We start from the raw sequence: 18242 nt of genomic DNA on the forward strand, positions 1-18242 counted from the left end.
GTGTGAGCCAGTGTTGAGATGGTGTTAACCAGTGTTGAGATGGTGTGAGCCAGTGTTGAGATGGTGTGAGCCAGTGTTGAGATGGTGTTAACCAGTGTTGAGATGGTGTTAACCAGTGTTAAGATGGTGTGAGCCAGTGTTGAGATGGTGTTAACCAGTGTTGAGATGGTGTGAGCCAGTGTTAAGATGGTGTGAGCCAGTGTTAAGATGGTGTTGACCAGTGTTGAGATGGTGTTAACCAGTGTTGAGATGGTGTTAACCAGTGTTGAGATGGTGTGAGCCAGTGTTAAGATGGTGTGAGCCAGTGTTAAGATGGTGTGAGCCAGTGTTGAGATGGTGTTAACCAGTGTTAAGATGGTGTTAACCAGTGTTGAGATGGTGTGAGCCAGTGTTGAGATGGTGTTAACCAGTGTTGAGAGGGTGTTAACCAGTGTTGAGATGGTGTGAGCCAGTGTTGAGATGGTGTTAACCAGTGTTAAGATGGTGTTAGCCAGTGTTAACCAGTGTTGAGATGGTGTGAGCCAGTGTTGAGATGGTGTTAACCAGTGTTGAGAGGGTGTTAACCAGTGTTGAGATGGTGTGAGCCAGTGTTGAGATGGTGTTAACCAGTGTTGAGATGGTGTGAGCCAGTGTTGAGATGGTGTGAGCCAGTGTTGAGATGGTGTTAACCAGTGTTGAGATGGTGTGAGCCAGTGTTGAGATGGTGTGAGCCAGTGTTGAGATGGTGTGAGCCAGTGTTGAGATGGTGTGAGCCAGTGTTGAGATGGTGTGAGCCAGTGTTGAGATGGTGTTAACCAGTGTTAACCAGTGTTGAGATGGTGTTAACCAGTGTTGAGATGGTGTTAACCAGTGTTGAGATGGTGTGAGCCAGTGTTGAGATGGTGTTAACCAGTGTTGAGATGGTGTGAGCCAGTGTTGAGATGGTGTGAGCCAGTGTTGAGATGGTGTTAACCAGTGTTGAGATGGTGTGAGCCAGTGATGAGATGGTGTTAACCAGTGTTGAGATGGTGTGAGCCAGTGTTAAGATGGTGTGAGCCAGTGTTGAGATGGTGTTAACCAGTGTTGAGATGGTGTTAACCAGTGTTGAGATGGTGTTAACCAGTGTTAACCAGTGTTGAGATGGTGTTAACCAGTGTTGAGATGGTGTTAACCAGTGTTGAGATGGTGTTAACCAGTGTTGAGATGGTGTTAACCAGTGTTAACCAGTGATGAGATGGTGTTAACCAGTGTTGAGATGGTGTTAACCAGTGTTAAGATGGTGTTAACCAGTGTTAAGATGGTGTGAGCCAGTGTTGAGATGGTGTTAACCAGTGTTGAGATGGTGTTAACCAGTGTTGAGATGGTGTTAACCAGTGTTGAGATGGTGTGAGCCAGTTGGTTTGTCAGGCTATTCCCTTACCTGCTGTGCTCTCTCTGTAACCTGTGTGTGTGTGTGTGTGTGTGTGTGTGTGTGTGTGTGTGTGTGTGTGTGTGTGTGTGTGTGTGTGTGTGTGTGTGTGTGTGTAAAGGCGTCAGCATGCTTTAGTGTGAACCCTGAATGAGTGTTTTACTATGGTCTACACTGTAGAATAATAGTGAAGACATCAAAACTATGAAATAACACATATGGAATCATGTAGTAACCAAAAAAGTGTTAAACAAGTCAAAGTATATTTTATATTTGAGATTCTTCAAAATAGCCACCCTTTGCACACTTTTTGCATTCTCTCAACCAGCCTCACCTGGAATGCTTTTCCAACAGTCTTGAATGAGATCCCACATATGCTGAGCACTTATTGGCTGCTTTTCCTTCACTCTGCAGTCCAACTCATTCCAAACCATCTCAAATGGGTTGAGGTCAGGTGATTGTGGAGGCCAGGTCATCTGATGCAGCACTCCATCACTCTCCTTCTTGGTCAAATAGCTCTTACACAGCCTGGAGGTGTGTTGGGTCATTGTGCTGTTGAAAAACAAATTATAATCCCACTAAGCGCAAACCAGATGGGATGGCGTATCGCTGCAGAATGCTGTGGTGGCCATGCTGGTTAAGTGTGCCTTGAATTCTAAATAAATCACTGACAGTGTCTCCAGCAAAGCACCCCCACACCATCACACCTCCTCCTCCATGCTTTACGGTGGGAACCACACATCCGGAGATCATCCGTTCACCTACTCTGCGTCTCACAAAGTCACATTGGTTGGAATCAAAAATATCCATTGCTCGTGTTACTTGGCCCAAGCAAGTCTCTTCTTCTCATTGGTGTCCTTTAGTAGTGGTTTCTTTGCAGCAATTCGACCATGAAGGCCTGATTGACACAGTCTCCTCTGAACAGTTGATGTTGAGATGTGTCTGTTACTTGAACTGAAGCATTTATGTGGGCATCAATTTCTGAGGCTGGTAACTCTAATGAACTCATCCGTTGCAGCAGAGGGAACTCTGGGTCTTCCTTTCCTGTGGCGGTCCTCATGAGAGCCAGTTTCATCATAGCGCTTGATGATTTTTGCGACTGCACTTGAAGAAACTTTCAAAGTTCTTGAAATGTTCCTGATTGACTGACCTTCGTGTCTTAAAGTAATGATGGACTGTGTTTCTCTTTGCTTATTTAAGCTGTTCTTGCCATAATATGGACTTGGTCTTTTATCAAATAGGGCTAACTTCTTCCCTACCTTGTCACAACACAACTGATTGGCTCAAACGCATCAAGAAGGAAAGAAATTCCACAAATGAACTTTTAACAAGGCACACCTGTTAATTGAAATGCATTCCAGGTGACTACCTAATGAAGCTGGTTGAGAGAATGCCAAGAGTGTGCAAAGCTGTCATCAGGCAAAGGCAAAGGGTGTCTTCTTTGAAGAATCTAAAATCTATTTTGATTTGTTTAACACTTTTTTGGTTACTACATGATTCCATATGTGTTATTTCATAGTTTTGATGTCTTCAATATTATTCTACAATGTAGAAAATAGTACAAATAAAGAAAAACACTTGAATGAGTAGGTGTTCTAGAACCCTGGAATGAGTAGGTGTTCTAGAACCCTGGAATGAGTAGGTGTTCTAAAACTGTTGACTGGTACTGTATGCACAAACTGTTTCGTCTGGGAAGCATGCGGACACCTTAAGCCACTGAGTATCCCTCACCTGCAGTATGTATCTATAGATAAATATACCATCTCTGTCATGGTGTCTACCTGTAGTGATGGGCCCTCTGTGTCTTGATGTGATACGTATCTATAGAGATCTATACCATCTCTGTCATGGTGTCTACCTGCAGTGATGAGCCCTCTGTGCCTTGATGTGATACGTATCTATAGATATCTATACCATCTCTGTTATGGTGTCTACCTGCAGTGATGGGCCCTCTGTGCCTTGATGTGATACGTATCTATAGATAAATATACCATCTCTGTCATGGTGTCTACCTGCAGTGATGAGCCCTCTGTGTCTTGATGTGATACGTATCTATAGAGATCTATACCATCTCTGTCATGGTGTCTACCTGCAGTGATGGGCCCTCTGTGGCTTGATGTGATACGTATCTATAGAGATCTATACCATCTCTGTCATGGTGTCTACCTGCAGTGATGGGCCCTCTGTGCCTTGATGTGATACGTATCTATAGATATTTATACCTTCTCTGTCATGGTGTCTACCTGCAGTGATGGGCCCTCTGTGGCTTGATGTGATACGTCTCTATAGACATCTATACCTTCTCTGTCATGGTGTCTACCTGCAGTGATGGGCCCTCTGTGGCTTGATGTGATACGTCTCTATAGAGATCTATACCATCTCTGTCATGGTGTCTACCTGCAGTGATGAGCCCTCTGTGGCTTGATGTGATACATATCTATAGATATTTATACCTTCTCTGTCATGGTGTCTACCTGCAGTGATGGGCCCTCTGTGGCTTGATGCTGCAACACTTGGGACATTTATAGATGACCTCTCCAGGTTTCAGCTGCAGACTGTCCATGTACTCTTTGGTGGCGTTGCCCTTAGGAACCGCCCCCTGACGGGAGGGGTCAGACCATCATCAGAATACGACGGACACAAACAGGCTTCTATATAGTCTTTACCCTGAGGAAACATCAATCTATATAGTCTTTCACCTGAGGAGAGGAAACATCAATCAATCTACAGTGCCTTGCGAAAGTATTCGGCCCCCTTGAACTTTGCGACCTTTTGCCACATTTCAGGCTTCAAACATAAAGATATAAAACTGTATTTTTTTGTGAAGAATCAACAACAAGTGGGACACAATCATGAAGTGGAACGACATTTATTGGATATTTCAAACTTTTTTAACAAATCAAAAACTGAAAAATTGGGCGTGCAAAATTATTCAGCCCCCTTAAGTTAATACTTTGTACCGCCACCTTTTGCTGCGATTACAGCTGTAAGTCGCTTGGGGTATGTCTCTATCAGTTTTGCACATCGAGAGACTGAAATGTTTCCCCATTCCTCCTTGCAAAACAGCTCGAGCTCAGTGAGGTTGGATGGAGAGCATTTGTGAACAGCAGTTTTCAGTTCTTTCCACAGATTCTCGATTGGATTCAGGTCTGGACTTTGACTTGGCCATTCTAACACCTGGATATGTTTATTTTTGAACCATTCCATTGTAGATTTTGCTTTATGTTTTGGATCATTGTCTTGTTGGAAGACAAATCTCCGTCCCAGTCTCAGGTCTTTTGCAGACTACATCAGGTTTTCTTCCAGAATGGTCCTGTATTTGGCTCCATCCATCTTCCCATCAATTTTAACCATCTTCCCTGTCCCTGCTGAAGAAAAGCAGGCCCAAACCATGATGCTGCCACCACCATGTTTGACAGTGGGGATGGTGTGTTCAGCTGTGTTGCTGTGTTTTACGCCAAACATAACGTTTTGCATTGTTGCCAAAAAGTTCAATTTTGGTTTCATCTGACCAGAGCACCTTCTTCCACATGTTTGGTGTGTCTCCCAGGTGGCTTGTGGCAAACTTTAAACTACACTTTTTATGGATATCTTTAAGAAATGGCTTTCTTCTTGCCACTCTTCCATAAAGGCCAGATTTGTGCAATATACGACTGATTGTTGTCCTATGGACAGAGTCTCCCACCTCAGCTGTAGATCTCTGCAGTTCATCCAGAGTGATCATGGGCCTCTTGGCTGCATCTCTGATCAGTCTTCTCCTTGTATGAGCTGAAAGTTTAGAGGGACGGCCAGGTCTTGGTAGATTTGCAGTGGTCTGATACTCCTTCCATTTCAATATTATCGCTTGCACAGTGCTCCTTGGGATGTTTAAAGCTTGGTAAATCTTTTTGTATCCAAATCCGGCTTTAAACTTCTTCACAACAGTATCTCGGACCTGCCTGGTGTGTTCCTTGTTCTTCATGATGCTCTCTGCGCTTTTAACGGACCTCTGAGACTATCACAGTGCAGGTGCATTTATACGGAGACTTGATTACACACAGGTGGATTGTATTTATCATCATTAGTCATTTAGGTCAACATTGGATCATTCAGAGATCCTCACTGAACTTCTGGAGAGAGTTTGCTGCACTGAAAGTAAAGGGGCTGAATAATTTTGCACGCCCAATTTTTCAGTTTTTGATTTGTTAAAAAAGTTTGAAATATCCAATAAATGTCATTCCACTTCATGATTGTGTCCCACTTGTTGTTGATTCTTCACAAAAAAATACAGTTTTATATCTTTATGTTTGAAGCCTGAAATGTGGCAAAAGGTCGCAAAGTTCAAGGGGGCCGAATACTTTCGCAAGGCACTGTATATAGTCTTTACCCTGAGGAAACATCAATCTATATAGTCTTTACCCTGAGGGGAGGAAACATCAATCTATATAGTCTTTACCCTGAGGAAACATCAATCTACATAGTCTTTACCCTGAGGAAACATCAATCTATATAGTCTTTACCCTGAGGAAACATCAATCTATATAGTCTTTACCCTGAGGAAACATCAATCTATATAGTCTTTACCCTGAGGAGAGGAAACATCAATCTATAGTCTTTACCCTGAGGGGAGGAAACATCAATCTATATAGTCTTTACCCTGAGGAAACATCAATCTATATAGTCTTTACCCTGAGGGGAGGAAACATCAATCTATATAGTCTTTACCCTGAGGAGAGGAAACATCAATCTATATAGTCTTTACCCTGAGGAAACATCAATCTATATAGTCTTTACCCTGAGGAGAGGAAACATCAATCTATATAGTCTTTACCCTGAGGAAACATCAATCTATATAGTCTTTACCCTGAGGGGAGGAAACATCAATCTATATAGTCTTTACCCTGAGGAGAGGAAACATCAATCTATATTGTCTTTACCCTGAGGAAACATCAATCTATAGTCTTTACCCTGACTGACTAGTGCTGTAGGGACTGACTGACTGGCTGACTGACTAGTGCTGTAGGGACTGACTGACTGACTGACTAGTGCTGTAGGGACTGACTGACTGACTGACTAGTGCTGTAGGGACTGACTGACTGACTGACTGGTGCTGTAGGGACTGACTGACTGACTGACTAGTGCTGTAGGGACTGACTGACTGACTGGTGCTGTAGGGACTGACTGACTGACTAGTGCTGTAGGGACTGACTGACTGACTGGTGCTGTAGGGACTGACTGACTGACTGGTGCTGTAGGGACTGACTGACTGACTGACTGACTGACTGACTGACTGACTGACTAGTGCTGTAGGGACTGACTGACTGACTGACTAGTGCTGTAGGGACTGACTGACTGACTGACTGACTGACTGACTAGTGCTGTAGGGACTGACTGACTGACTGACTAGTGCTGTAGGGACTGACTGGCATGTGAATGGAGAGGGGACCTGGAGAGTAGAGGTAGAGTAGTAGGGTAGGATAAAGAGGAACTGAGCATTAACTGTTAAATGAGTCAGCGTTCAGTTACAACACTTCCTTCTGCATGATGAAATTAATCCCTACAGCACTAGTCAGTCAGTCAGTCCCTACAGCACTAGTCAGTCAGTCAGTCCCTACAGCACTAGTCAGTCAGTCAGTCCCTACAGCACTAGTCAGTCAGTCAGTCAGTCCCTACAGCACTAGTCAGTCAGACAGCCAGTCAGTCAGTCAGCCAGTCAGTCAGTCAGCCTCCTCACCCTGCCAGGAGACAGTCTCCTTCTCCCAGAGAGAGTCAGTCCCTGTCCTCCCTCCTCACTCTGCCAGGAGACAGTATCCTTCTCCCAGAGAGAGTCAGTCCCTGTCCTCCCTCCTCACCCTGCCAGGAGACAGTCTCCTTCTCCCAGAGAGAGTAAGTACCTGTCCTCCCTCCTCACCCTGCCAGGAGACAGTCTCCTTCTCCCAGAGAGCAGGGAGAGTCACCCCCCCGTCCTCACCCTGCCAGGAGACAGTCTCCTTCTCCCAGAGAGCAGGGAGAGTCACCCCCCCGTCCTCACCCTGCCAGGAGACAGTCTCCTCCTCCCAGAGAGCAGGGAGAGTCGCCCCCTCGTCCTCACCCTGCCAGGAGACAGTATCCTTCTCCCAGAGAGAGTCAGTCCCTGTCCTCCCTCCTCACCCTGCCAGGAGACAGTCTCCTTCTCCCAGTGAGCAGGGAGAGTCACCCCCCCGTCCTCACCCTGCCAGGAGACAGTCTCCTTCTCCCAGAGAGCAGGGAGAGTCACCCCCTCGTCCTCAGAGACAGACGTCTCATCGTTCTGAGGTGCGATGCCAGGGCCATGACAGCCAGGAAGTTGACAACCACTCCAATGACCAGAGCCTCCCACCGCCTTGCCTCTCTCTCTCTCCTCCCACCGCCTTGCCTCTCTCTCCTCCCACCGCCTTGTCTCTCTCTCTCCTTCCTTCCCACCGCCTGGTCTCTCTCTCTCTCTCGCTCTCTCCCCCCACCGCCTGGTCCCTCTCTCTCCTTCCTTCCTACCGCCTGGTCTCTCTCTCTCGTTCCTTCCTACCGCCTGGTCTCTCTCTCTCTCCTCCCACCGCCTGGTCTCTCTCTCTCTCCTCCCACCGCCTGGTCTCTCTCTCTCTCTCTCTCCTCCCACCGCCTGGTCTCTCTCTCTCTCTCTCTCCTCCCACCGCCTGGTCTCTTTCTCTCTCTCCTCCCACCGCCTTGTCTCTCTCTCTCCTTCCTTCCCACCGGCTGGTTACTCTCTCTCTCTCTCTCTCTCTCTCTCTCTCTCTCTCTCTCTCTCTCTCTCTCTCTCTCTCTCTTTCTCTTTCCCCCCCCCGCCTGGTCTCTCTCTCTCCTTCCTTCCTACCGCCTGGTCTCTCTCCCTCTCTCCGCCTGGTCTCTCTCTCTCTCTCTCTCTCTCTCCTCCCACCCCCTGGTCTCTCTCTCTCTCCTCCCACCCCCTGGTCTCTCTCTCTCTCTCTCTCCTCCCACCGCCTGGTCTCTCTCTCTCTCTCTCTCTCTCCTCCCACCGCCTGGTCTCTCTCTCTCTCTCTCTCCTCCCACCGCCTGGTCTCTCTCTCTCTCTCTCCTCCCACCGCCTGGTCTCTCTCTCTCTCTCTCCTCCCACCGCCTGGTCTCTCTCTCTCTCTCTCCTCCCACCGCCTGGTCTCTCTCTCTCTCTCTCCTCCCACCGCCTGGTCTCTCTCTCTCTCTCTCCTCCCACCGCCTGGTCTCTCTCTCTCTCTCTCTCTCCTTCCTACCGCCTGGTCTCTCTCTCTCTCTCCTCCCACCGCCTGGTCTCTCTCTCTCTCTCTCTCTCTCTCTCCTCCCACCGCCTGGTCTCTCTCTCTCTCTCTCTCTCTCTCCTCCCACCGCCTGGTCTCTCTCTCTCTCTCCTCCCACCGCCTGGTCTCTCTCTCTCTCCTTCCTTCCCACCGCCTGGTCGGTCGGTCGGTCGGTCGGGGGCTCTCTCTCTCTCTCCCTCTCCCTCCCTCCCCACCGCATGGTCTCTCTCCCCACCGCCTGGTCTCTCCTCCCACCGCTTGGTCTCTCCTTCCTCCCCCCCCCGTCTTGTCTCACCTTCCTCCCCCCCCCGTCTTGTCTCACCTTCCTCCCCCCCGTCTTGTCTCACCTTCCTCCCCCCGTCTTGTCTCACCTTCCTCCCCCCCGTCTTGTCTCACCTTCCTCCCCCCCGTCTTGTCTCACCTTCCTCCCCCCCGTCTTGTCTCACCTCCCCCCCCCCCCCGTCTTGTCTCACCTCCCCCCCCCCCCGTCTTGTCTCACCTTCCCCCCCCCCCGTCTTGTCTCACCTTCCCCCCCCCCCGTCTTGTCTCACCTTCCTCCCCCCCGTCTTGTCTCTCCTTCCTCCCCCCCGTCTTGTCTCTCCTTCCTCCCCCCGTCTTGTCTCTCCTTCCTCCCCCCGTCTTGTCTCTCCTTCCTCCCCCCGTCTTGTCTCACCTTCCTCCCCCCGTCTTGTCTCACCTTCCTCCCCCCCGTCTTGTCTCACCTTCCTCCCCCCCGTAGTGTCTCACCTTCCTCCCCCCCGTCTTGTCTCTCATCCCTCCCCCGGTCTTGTCTCTCATCCCTCCCCCTCCGTCTGCTCCCTCCCCAACCCCTCCAACTTCTTACCGGGTCTGACAGCATGGCCCGTAGATGCGAGGCCAGCGCCATGACGACCAGGAAGTTAAACAGTGCTCCATTGATCACGGAGTACCACAAGCTCTTGTTTGGCAGCAGCATCACCAGATTGACCACAAAGTCAGCGTAGAGGACCAACAACCATGTCACCACACCACAGACTATACCACAGCCGTCCTGGATAAACCACAGGCCGTCCTGGTCAGCCGGAGGATACAGAGGACCAGCTCCTGCCCCAGCCTCAGGGTCATCGTCAGCTGACAGCAGGGGTTGGTGCTGCTCTGTGTCGCGCTGCCGGTGGCCTGAAGACTGCATCCTGCACTGGAAGGAAGGGGAGACAGAGATGGAGAGAAAAGGCATCAGAAATAGTAATTTACCAAAAGTCTATTTCACAGCTCCACAAAATAGTGTTCCACCCTTGCTGTGCTGTCAAGTCCATTAATGACAGGACCACAGGCAAACTATTGGACTTTATTTGGACTGAATGTGGTAGAATCTTTGAATAAATCATTCTGAAGCTTCTCTCTGTCTTCCCTAAAACTTCAGTCATACACCCAGAGGTGAGTCAACCTTGACCTCTCAACTCCCAAAGCACAGGGCCAAGTTAGAGCCCTGCTGCCTGGTTCTGCTGACCAGCGCCTGCTGCCTGGTTCTGCTGACCAGCGCCTGCTTACTGCCTGCTGCTTGTTCCGCTGACCAGCACCTGCTGCCTGGTTCTGCTGACCAGCGCCTGCTTACTGCCTGCTGCTTGTTCCGCTGACCAGCACCTGCTGCCTGGTTCCACTGACCAGCGCCTGCTTACTGTCTGCTGCCTGGTTCTGCTGACCAGCGCCTGCTTACTGCCTGGTTCCGCTGACCAGCACCTGCTTACTGCCTGGTTCCGCTGACCAGCGCCTGCTGCCTGGTTCCACTGACCAGCGCCTGCTTACTGCCTGCTGCCTGGTTCTGCTGACCAGCGCCTGCTTACTGCCTGCTGCTTGGTTCCGCTGACCAGCGCCTGCTGCCTGGTTCTGCTGACCAGCGCCTGCTTACTGCCTGGTTCTGCTGACCAGCACCTGCTTACTGCCTGGTTCCGCTGACCAGCGCCTGCTGCCTGGTTCCACTGACCAGCGCCTGCTTACTGTCTGCTGCCTGGTTCCGCTGACCAGCGCCTGCTGCCTGGTTCCACTGACCAGCGCCTGCTTACTGTCTGCTGCCTGGTTCTGCTGACCAGCGCCTGCTTACTGCCTGGTTCCGCTGACCAGCGCCTGCTGCCTGGTTCCGCTGACCAGCGCCTGCTGCCTGGTTCCACTGACCAGCGCCTGCTTACTGTCTGCTGCCTGGTTCCGCTGACACTAAGGGTCATCGCATTATGTCCATCAGTATAGAGGCTATAAAGCATTATGGCCATCAGTATAGAGGCTATAAAGCATTATGTCCATCAGTGTAGAGGCTATAAAGCATTATGTCCATCAGTGTAGAGGCTATAAAGCATTATGTCCATCAGTCTAGAGGTTATAAAGCATTATGTCCATCAGTCTAGAGGTTATAAAGCATTATGTCCATCAGTCTAGAGGCTATAAAGCATTATGTCCATCAGTGTAGAGGCTATAAAGCATTATGTCCATCAGTGTAGAGGCTATAAAGCATTATGTCCATCAGTGTAGAGGCTATAAAGCATTATGTCCATCAGTCTAGAGGCTATAAAGCATTATGTCCATCAGTGTAGAGGCTATAAAACATTATGTCCATCAGTGTAGAGGCTATAAAGCATTATGTCCATCAGTGTAGAGGTTATAAAGCATTATGTCCATCAGTCTAGAGGCTATAAAGCATTATGTCCATCAGTCTAGAGGTTATAAAGCATTATGTCCATCAGTGTAGAGGCTATAAAGCATTATGTCCATCAGTCTAGAGGCTATAAAGCATTATGTCCATCAGTCTAGAGGTTATAAAGCATTATGTCCATCAGTGTAGAGGCTATAAAGCATTATGTCCATCAGTGTAGAGGCTATAAAGCATTATGTCCATCAGTCTAGAGGCTATAAAGCATTATGTCCATCAGTCTAGAGGTTATAAAGCATTATGTCCATCAGTCTAGAGGTTATAAAGCATTATGTCCATCAGTGTAGAGGCTATAAAGCATTATGTCCATCAGTGTAGAGGCTATAAAGCATTATGTCCATCAGTCTAGAGGCTATAAAGAATTATGTCCATCAGTGTAGAGGCTATAAAGCAGTATGTCCATCAGTGTAGAGGCTATAAAGCATTATGTCCATCAGTCTAGAGGCTATAAAGCATTATGTCCATCAGTCTATAGGCTATAAAGCATTATGACCATCAGTGTAGAGGCTATAAAGCATTATGTCCATCAGTCTAGAGGCTATAAAGCATTTTGTCCATCAGTCTAGAGGCTATAAAGCATTATGTCCATCAGTCTAGAGGCTATAAAGCATTATGTCCATCAGTGTAGAGGCTATAAAGCATTATGTCCATCAGTCTAGAGGCTATAAAGCATTATGTCCATCAGTCTAGAGGCTATAAAGCATTATGTCCATCAGTGTAGAGGCTATAAAGCATTATGTCCATCAGTGTAGAGGCTATAAAGCATTATGTCCATCAGTCTAGAGGCTATAAAGCATTATGTCCATCAGTCTAGAGGCTATAAAGCATTATGTCCATCAGTGTAGAGGCTATAAAGCATTATGTCCATCAGTCTAGAGGCTATAAAGCATTATGTCCATCAGTGTAGAGGCTATAAAGCATTATGTCCATCAGTGTAGAGGCTATAAAGCATTATGTCCATCAGTGTAGAGGCTATAAAGCATTATGTCCATCAGTCTAGAGGCTATAAAGCATTATGTCAGTCAGTGTAGAGGCTATAAAGCATTATGTCCATCAGTCTAGAGGCTATAAAGCATTATGTCCATCAGTCTAGAGGTTATAAAGCATTATGTCCATCAGTCTAGAGGTTATAAAGCATTATGTCCATCAGTGTAGAGGCTATAAAGCATTATGTCCATCAGTCTAGAGGCTATAAAGCATTATGTCCATCAGTCTAGAGGCTATAAAGCATTATGTCCATCAGTGTAGAGGCTATAAAGCATTATGTCCATCAGTCTAGAGGCTATAAAGCATTATGTCCATCAGTGTAGAGGCTATAAAGCATTATGACCATCAGTGTAGAGGCTATAAAGCATTATGTCCATCAGTGTAGAGGCTATAAAGCATTATGTCCATCAGTGTAGAGGCTATAAAGCATTATGTCCATCAGTGTAGAGGCTATAAAGCATTATGTCCATCAGTCTAGAGGCTATAAAGCATTATGTCCATCAGTGTAGAGGCTATAAAGCATTATGTCCATCAGTCTAGAGGCTATAAAGCATTATGTCCATCAGTCTAGAGGCTATAAAGCATTATGTCCATCAGTGTAGAGGCTATAAAGCATTATGTCCATCAGTGTAGAGGCTATAAAGCATTATGTCCATCAGTGTAGAGGCTATAAAGCATTATGTCCATCAGTCTAGAGGCTATAAAGCATTATGTCCATCAGTCTAGAGGTTATAAAGCATTATGTCCATCAGTCTAGAGGTTATAAAGCATTATGTCCATCAGTGTAGAGGCTATAAAGCATTATGTCCATCAGTGTAGAGGCTATAAAGCATTATGTCCATCAGTCTAGAGTCTATAAAGCATTATGTCCATCAGTGTAGAGGCTATAAAGCATTATGTCCATCAGTGTAGAGGCTATAAAGCATTATGCCCATCAGTCTAGAGGCTATAAAGCATTATGTCCATCAGTCTATAGGCTATAAAGCATTATGACCATCAGTGTAGAGGCTATAAAGCATTATGTCCATCAGTCTAGAGGCTATAAAGCATTATGTCCATCAGTCTAGAGGCTATAAAGCATTATGTCCATCAGTCTAGAGGCTATAAAGCATTATGTCCATCAGTGTAGAGGCTATAAAGCATTATGTCCATCAGTCTAGAGGCTATAAAGCATTATGTCCATCAGTGTAGAGGCTATAAAGCATTATGTCCATCAGTCTAGAGGCTATAAAGCATTATGTCCATCAGTGTAGAGGCTATAAAGCATTATGTCCATCAGTCTAGAGGCTATAAAGCATTATGTCCATCAGTCTAGAGGTTATAAAGCATTATGTCCATCAGTCTAGAGGTTATAAAGCATTATGTCCATCAGTGTAGAGGCTATAAAGCATTATGTCCATTAGTGTAGAGGCTATAAAGCATTATGTCCATCAGTCTAGAGGCTATAAAGCATTATGTCCATCAGTGTAGAGGCTATAAAGCATTATGTCCATCAGTCTAGAGGTTATAAAGCATTATGTCCATCAGTCTAGAGGTTATAAAGCATTATGTCCATCAGTGTAGAGGCTATAAAGCATTATGTCCATCAGTCTAGAGGCTATAAAGCATTATGTCCATCAGTCTAGAGGTTATAAAGCATTATGTCCATCAGTGTAGAGGCTATAAAGCATTATGTCCATCAGTGTAGAGGCTATAAAGCATTATGTCCATCAGTCTAGAGGCTATAAAGCATTATGTCCATCAGTCTAGAGGTTATAAAGCATTATGTCCATCAGTCTAGAGGTTATAAAGCATTATGTCCATCAGTGTAGAGGCTATAAAGCATTATGTCCATCAGTGTAGAGGCTATAAAGCATTATGTCCATCAGTCTAGAGGCTATAAAGAATTATGTCCATCAGTGTAGAGGCTATAAAGCAGTATGTCCATCAGTGTAGAGGCTATAAAGCATTATGTCCATCAGTCTAGAGGCTATAAAGCATTATGTCCATCAGTCTATAGGCTATAAAGCATTATGACCATCAGTGTAGAGGCTATAAAGCATTATGTCCATCAGTCTAGAGGCTATAAAGCATTTTGTCCATCAGTCTAGAGGCTATAAAGCATTATGTCCATCAGTCTAGAGGCTATAAAGCATTATGTCCATCAGTGTAGAGGCTATAAAGCATTATGTCCATCAGTCTAGAGGCTATAAAGCATTATGTCCATCAGTGTAGAGGCTATAAAGCATTATGTCCATCAGTCTAGAGGCTATAAAGCATTATGTCCATCAGTGTATGCTGCCTGTTTCTGCTGACCAGCGCCTGCTTACTGCCTGCTGCTTGTTCCGCTGACCAGCACCTGCTGCCTGGTTCTGCTGACCAGCGCCTGCTTACTGCCTGCTGCTTGTTCCGCTGACCAGCACCTGCTGCCTGGTTCCACTGACCAGCGCCTGCTTACTGTCTGCTGCCTGGTTCTGCTGACCAGCGCCTGCTTACTGCCTGGTTCCGCTGACCAGCACCTGCTTACTGCCTGGTTCCGCTGACCAGCGCCTGCTGCCTGGTTCCACTGACCAGCGCCTGCTTACTGTCTGCTGCCTGGTTCTGCTGACCAGCGCCTGCTTACTGCCTGGTTCCGCTGACCAGCGCCTGCTGCCTGGTTCCGCTGACCAGCGCCTGCTGCCTGGTTCCACTGACCAGCGCCTGCTTACTGTCTGCTGCCTGGTTCCGCTGACACTAAGGGTCATCGCATTATGTCCATCAGTCTAGAGGCTATAAAGCATTATGTCCATCAGTCTAGAGGCTATAAAGCATTATGTCCATCAGTCTAGAGGCTATAAAGCATTATGTCCATCAGTCTAGAGGCTATAAAGCATTATGTCCATCAGTGTAGAGGCTATAAAGCATTATGTCCATCAGTCTAGAGGCTATAAAGCATTATGTCCATCAGTGTAGAGGCTATAAAGCATTATGTCCATCAGTGTAGAGGCTATAAAGCATTATGTCCATCAGTGTAGAGGCTATAAAGCATTATGTCCATCAGTGTAGAGGCTATAAAGCATTATGTCCATCAGTGTAGAGGCTATAAAGCATTATGTCCATCAGTGTAGAGGCTATAAAGCATTATGTCCATCAGTCTAGAGGCTATAAAGCATTATGTCCATCAGTCTAGAGGCTATAAAGCATTATGTCCATCAGTGTAGAGGCTATAAAGCATTATGTCCATCAGTGTAGAGGCTATAAAGCATTATGTCCATCAGTCTAGAGGCTATAAAGCATTATGTCCATCAGTCTAGAGGCTATAAAGCATTATGTCCATCAGTGTAGAGGCTATAAAGCATTATGTCCATCAGTCTAGAGGCTATAAAGCATTATGTCCATCAGTGTAGAGGCTATAAAGCATTATGTCCATCAGTGTAGAGGCTATAAAGCATTATGTCCATCAGTGTAGAGGCTATAAAGCATTATGTCCATCAGTCTAGAGGCTATAAAGCATTATGTCAGTCAGTGTAGAGGCTATAAAGCATTATGTCCATCAGTCTAGAGGCTATAAAGCATTATGTCCATCAGTCTAGAGGTTATAAAGCATTATGTCCATCAGTCTAGAGGTTATAAAGCATTATGTCCATCAGTGTAGAGGCTATAAAGCATTATGTCCATCAGTCTAGAGGCTATAAAGCATTATGTCCATCAGTCTAGAGGCTATAAAGCATTATGTCCATCAGTGTAGAGGCTATAAAGCATTATGTCCATCAGTCTAGAGGCTATAAAGCATTATGTCCATCAGTGTAGAGGCTATAAAGCATTATGACCATCAGTGTAGAGGCTATAAAGCATTATGTCCATCAGTGTAGAGGCTATAAAGCATTATGTCCATCAGTGTAGAGGCTATAAAGCATTATGTCCATCAGTCTAGAGGCTATAAAGCATTATGTCCATCAGTGTAGAGGCTATAAAGCATTATGTCCATCAGTCTAGAGGCTATAAAGCATTATGTCCATCAGTCTAGAGGCTATAAAGCATTATGTCCATCAGTGTAGAGGCTATAAAGCATTATGTCCATCAGTGTAGAGGCTATAAAGCATTATGTCCATCAGTGTAGAGGCTATAAAGCATTATGTCCATCAGTCTAGAGGCTATAAAGCATTATGTCCATCAGTCTAGAGGTTATAAAGCATTATGTCCATCAGTCTAGAGGTTATAAAGCATTATGTCCATCAGTGTAGAGGCTATAAAGCATTATGTCCATCAGTGTAGAGGCTATAAAGCATTATGTCCATCAGTCTAGAGTCTATAAAGCATTATGTCCATCAGTGTAGAGGCTATAAAGCATTATGTCCATCAGTGTAGAGGCTATAAAGCATTATGCCCATCAGTCTAGAGGCTATAAAGCATTATGTCCATCAGTCTATAGGCTATAAAGCATTATGACCATCAGTGTAGAGGCTATAAAGCATTATGTCCATCAGTCTAGAGGCTATAAAGCATTATGTCTCAGTCTAGAGGCTATAAAGCATTATGTCCATCAGTCTAGAGGCTATAAAGCATTATGTCCATCAGTGTAGAGGCTATAAAGCATTATGTCCATCAGTCTAGAGGCTATAAAGCATTATGTCCATCAGTGTAGAGGCTATAAAGCATTATGTCCATCAGTCTAGAGGCTATAAAGCATTATGTCCATCAGTGTAGAGGCTATAAAGCATTATGTCCATCAGTCTAGAGGCTATAAAGCATTATGTCCATCAGTCTAGAGGTTATAAAGCATTATGTCCATCAGTCTAGAGGTTATAAAGCATTATGTCCATCAGTGTAGAGGCTATAAAGCATTATGTCCATTAGTGTAGAGGCTATAAAGCATTATGTCCATCAGTCTAGAGGCTATAAAGCATTATGTCCATCAGTGTAGAGGCTATAAAGCATTATGTCCATCAGTCTAGAGGCTATAAAGCATTATGTCCATCAGTCTAGAGGCTATAAAGCATTATGTCCATCAGTCTAGAGGCTATAAAGCATTATGACCATCAGTCTAGAGGCTATAAAGCATTATGTCCATCAGTGTAGAGGCTATAAAGCATTATGTCCATCAGTCTAGAGGCTATAAAGCATTATGTCCATCAGTTCCCAGCCCTACTGCCTTCATCTCCCTGTATCCTTCCACCCCAGTCTCTTGTGGAGCACAGCTCTGTCCGTCTGTCTCCTGTCTAAATGGGTCAGACTGTGGAACAGTCCCTGAACAACCAGCCAGCCAGGAGACCCAGCTTCTTAGTCACCACTAACTGGGTCTCTCTCACCCGTAAAGCAACGTTAGAGATCAGAGTGAGACATTCTCCCTAACAGAGACAGTCCCACTTTAATACCAAATATTCTGAAAAGGCACTAACACACTACTGTAAAGCCCATGTTGATAATATTAATCTGTAAAGCAGATAGAATAGAACCAAGATTCACACCTGGTACCTGGTACCCATTACTACCACACAGGAACAGAACCAGGAATCAACCTGGTAGCTGGTACCATCACTACAACACAGGAATAGAACCAACCTGACACCTGGTACCATTACTACCACACAGGAATAGAACCAGGAATCAACCTGGTAGCTGGTACCATCACTACAACACAGGAATAGAACCAACCTGACACCAGGTACCATCACTACCACACAGGAATAGAACCAGGAATCAACCTGGTAGCTGGTACCATCACTACAACACAGGAATAGAACCAACCTGACACCTGGTACCATCACTACCACACAGGAATAGAACCAGGAATCAACCTGGTAGCTGGTACCATCACTACCACACAGGAATAGAACCAAGAATCAACCTGGTACCATCACTACCACACAGGAATAGAACCAAGAATCAACCTGACACCTGGTACCATCACTACAACACAGGAATAGAACCAAGAATCAACCTGGTACCATCACTACCACACAGGAATAGAACCAAGCATCAACCTGGT

General features: G+C 46.0%; 1 protein-coding gene across 2 annotated transcripts in view; it reads right to left on the reverse strand.

Moving 5' to 3' along the window:
- LOC139384997 (telomeric repeat-binding factor 2-like) overlaps positions 1-18242 on the reverse strand; it is a 79983-nt gene that overhangs the window by 52309 nt on the left and 9432 nt on the right. Inside the window, exons 3-4 of one of the 2 annotated variants that reach the window (XM_071129961.1) lie at positions 9476-9805; positions 3862-3986 (exon numbers count right to left, since the gene is read on the reverse strand). In XM_071129961.1, the coding sequence (XP_070986062.1) occupies positions 3862-3986; positions 9476-9799 (449 nt within the window). In that variant the 5' untranslated portion in view covers positions 9800-9805. Of the gene's footprint in view, positions 1-3861; positions 3987-9475; positions 9806-18242 lie in introns of those variants that run through there. The other variant, XM_071129962.1, reaches the window with a different exon arrangement.

Source organism: Oncorhynchus clarkii, chromosome 26 (genome assembly GCF_045791955.1).
Source record: "Oncorhynchus clarkii lewisi isolate Uvic-CL-2024 chromosome 26, UVic_Ocla_1.0, whole genome shotgun sequence".
NCBI classification, from domain to species: domain Eukaryota; kingdom Metazoa; phylum Chordata; class Actinopteri; order Salmoniformes; family Salmonidae; genus Oncorhynchus; species Oncorhynchus clarkii.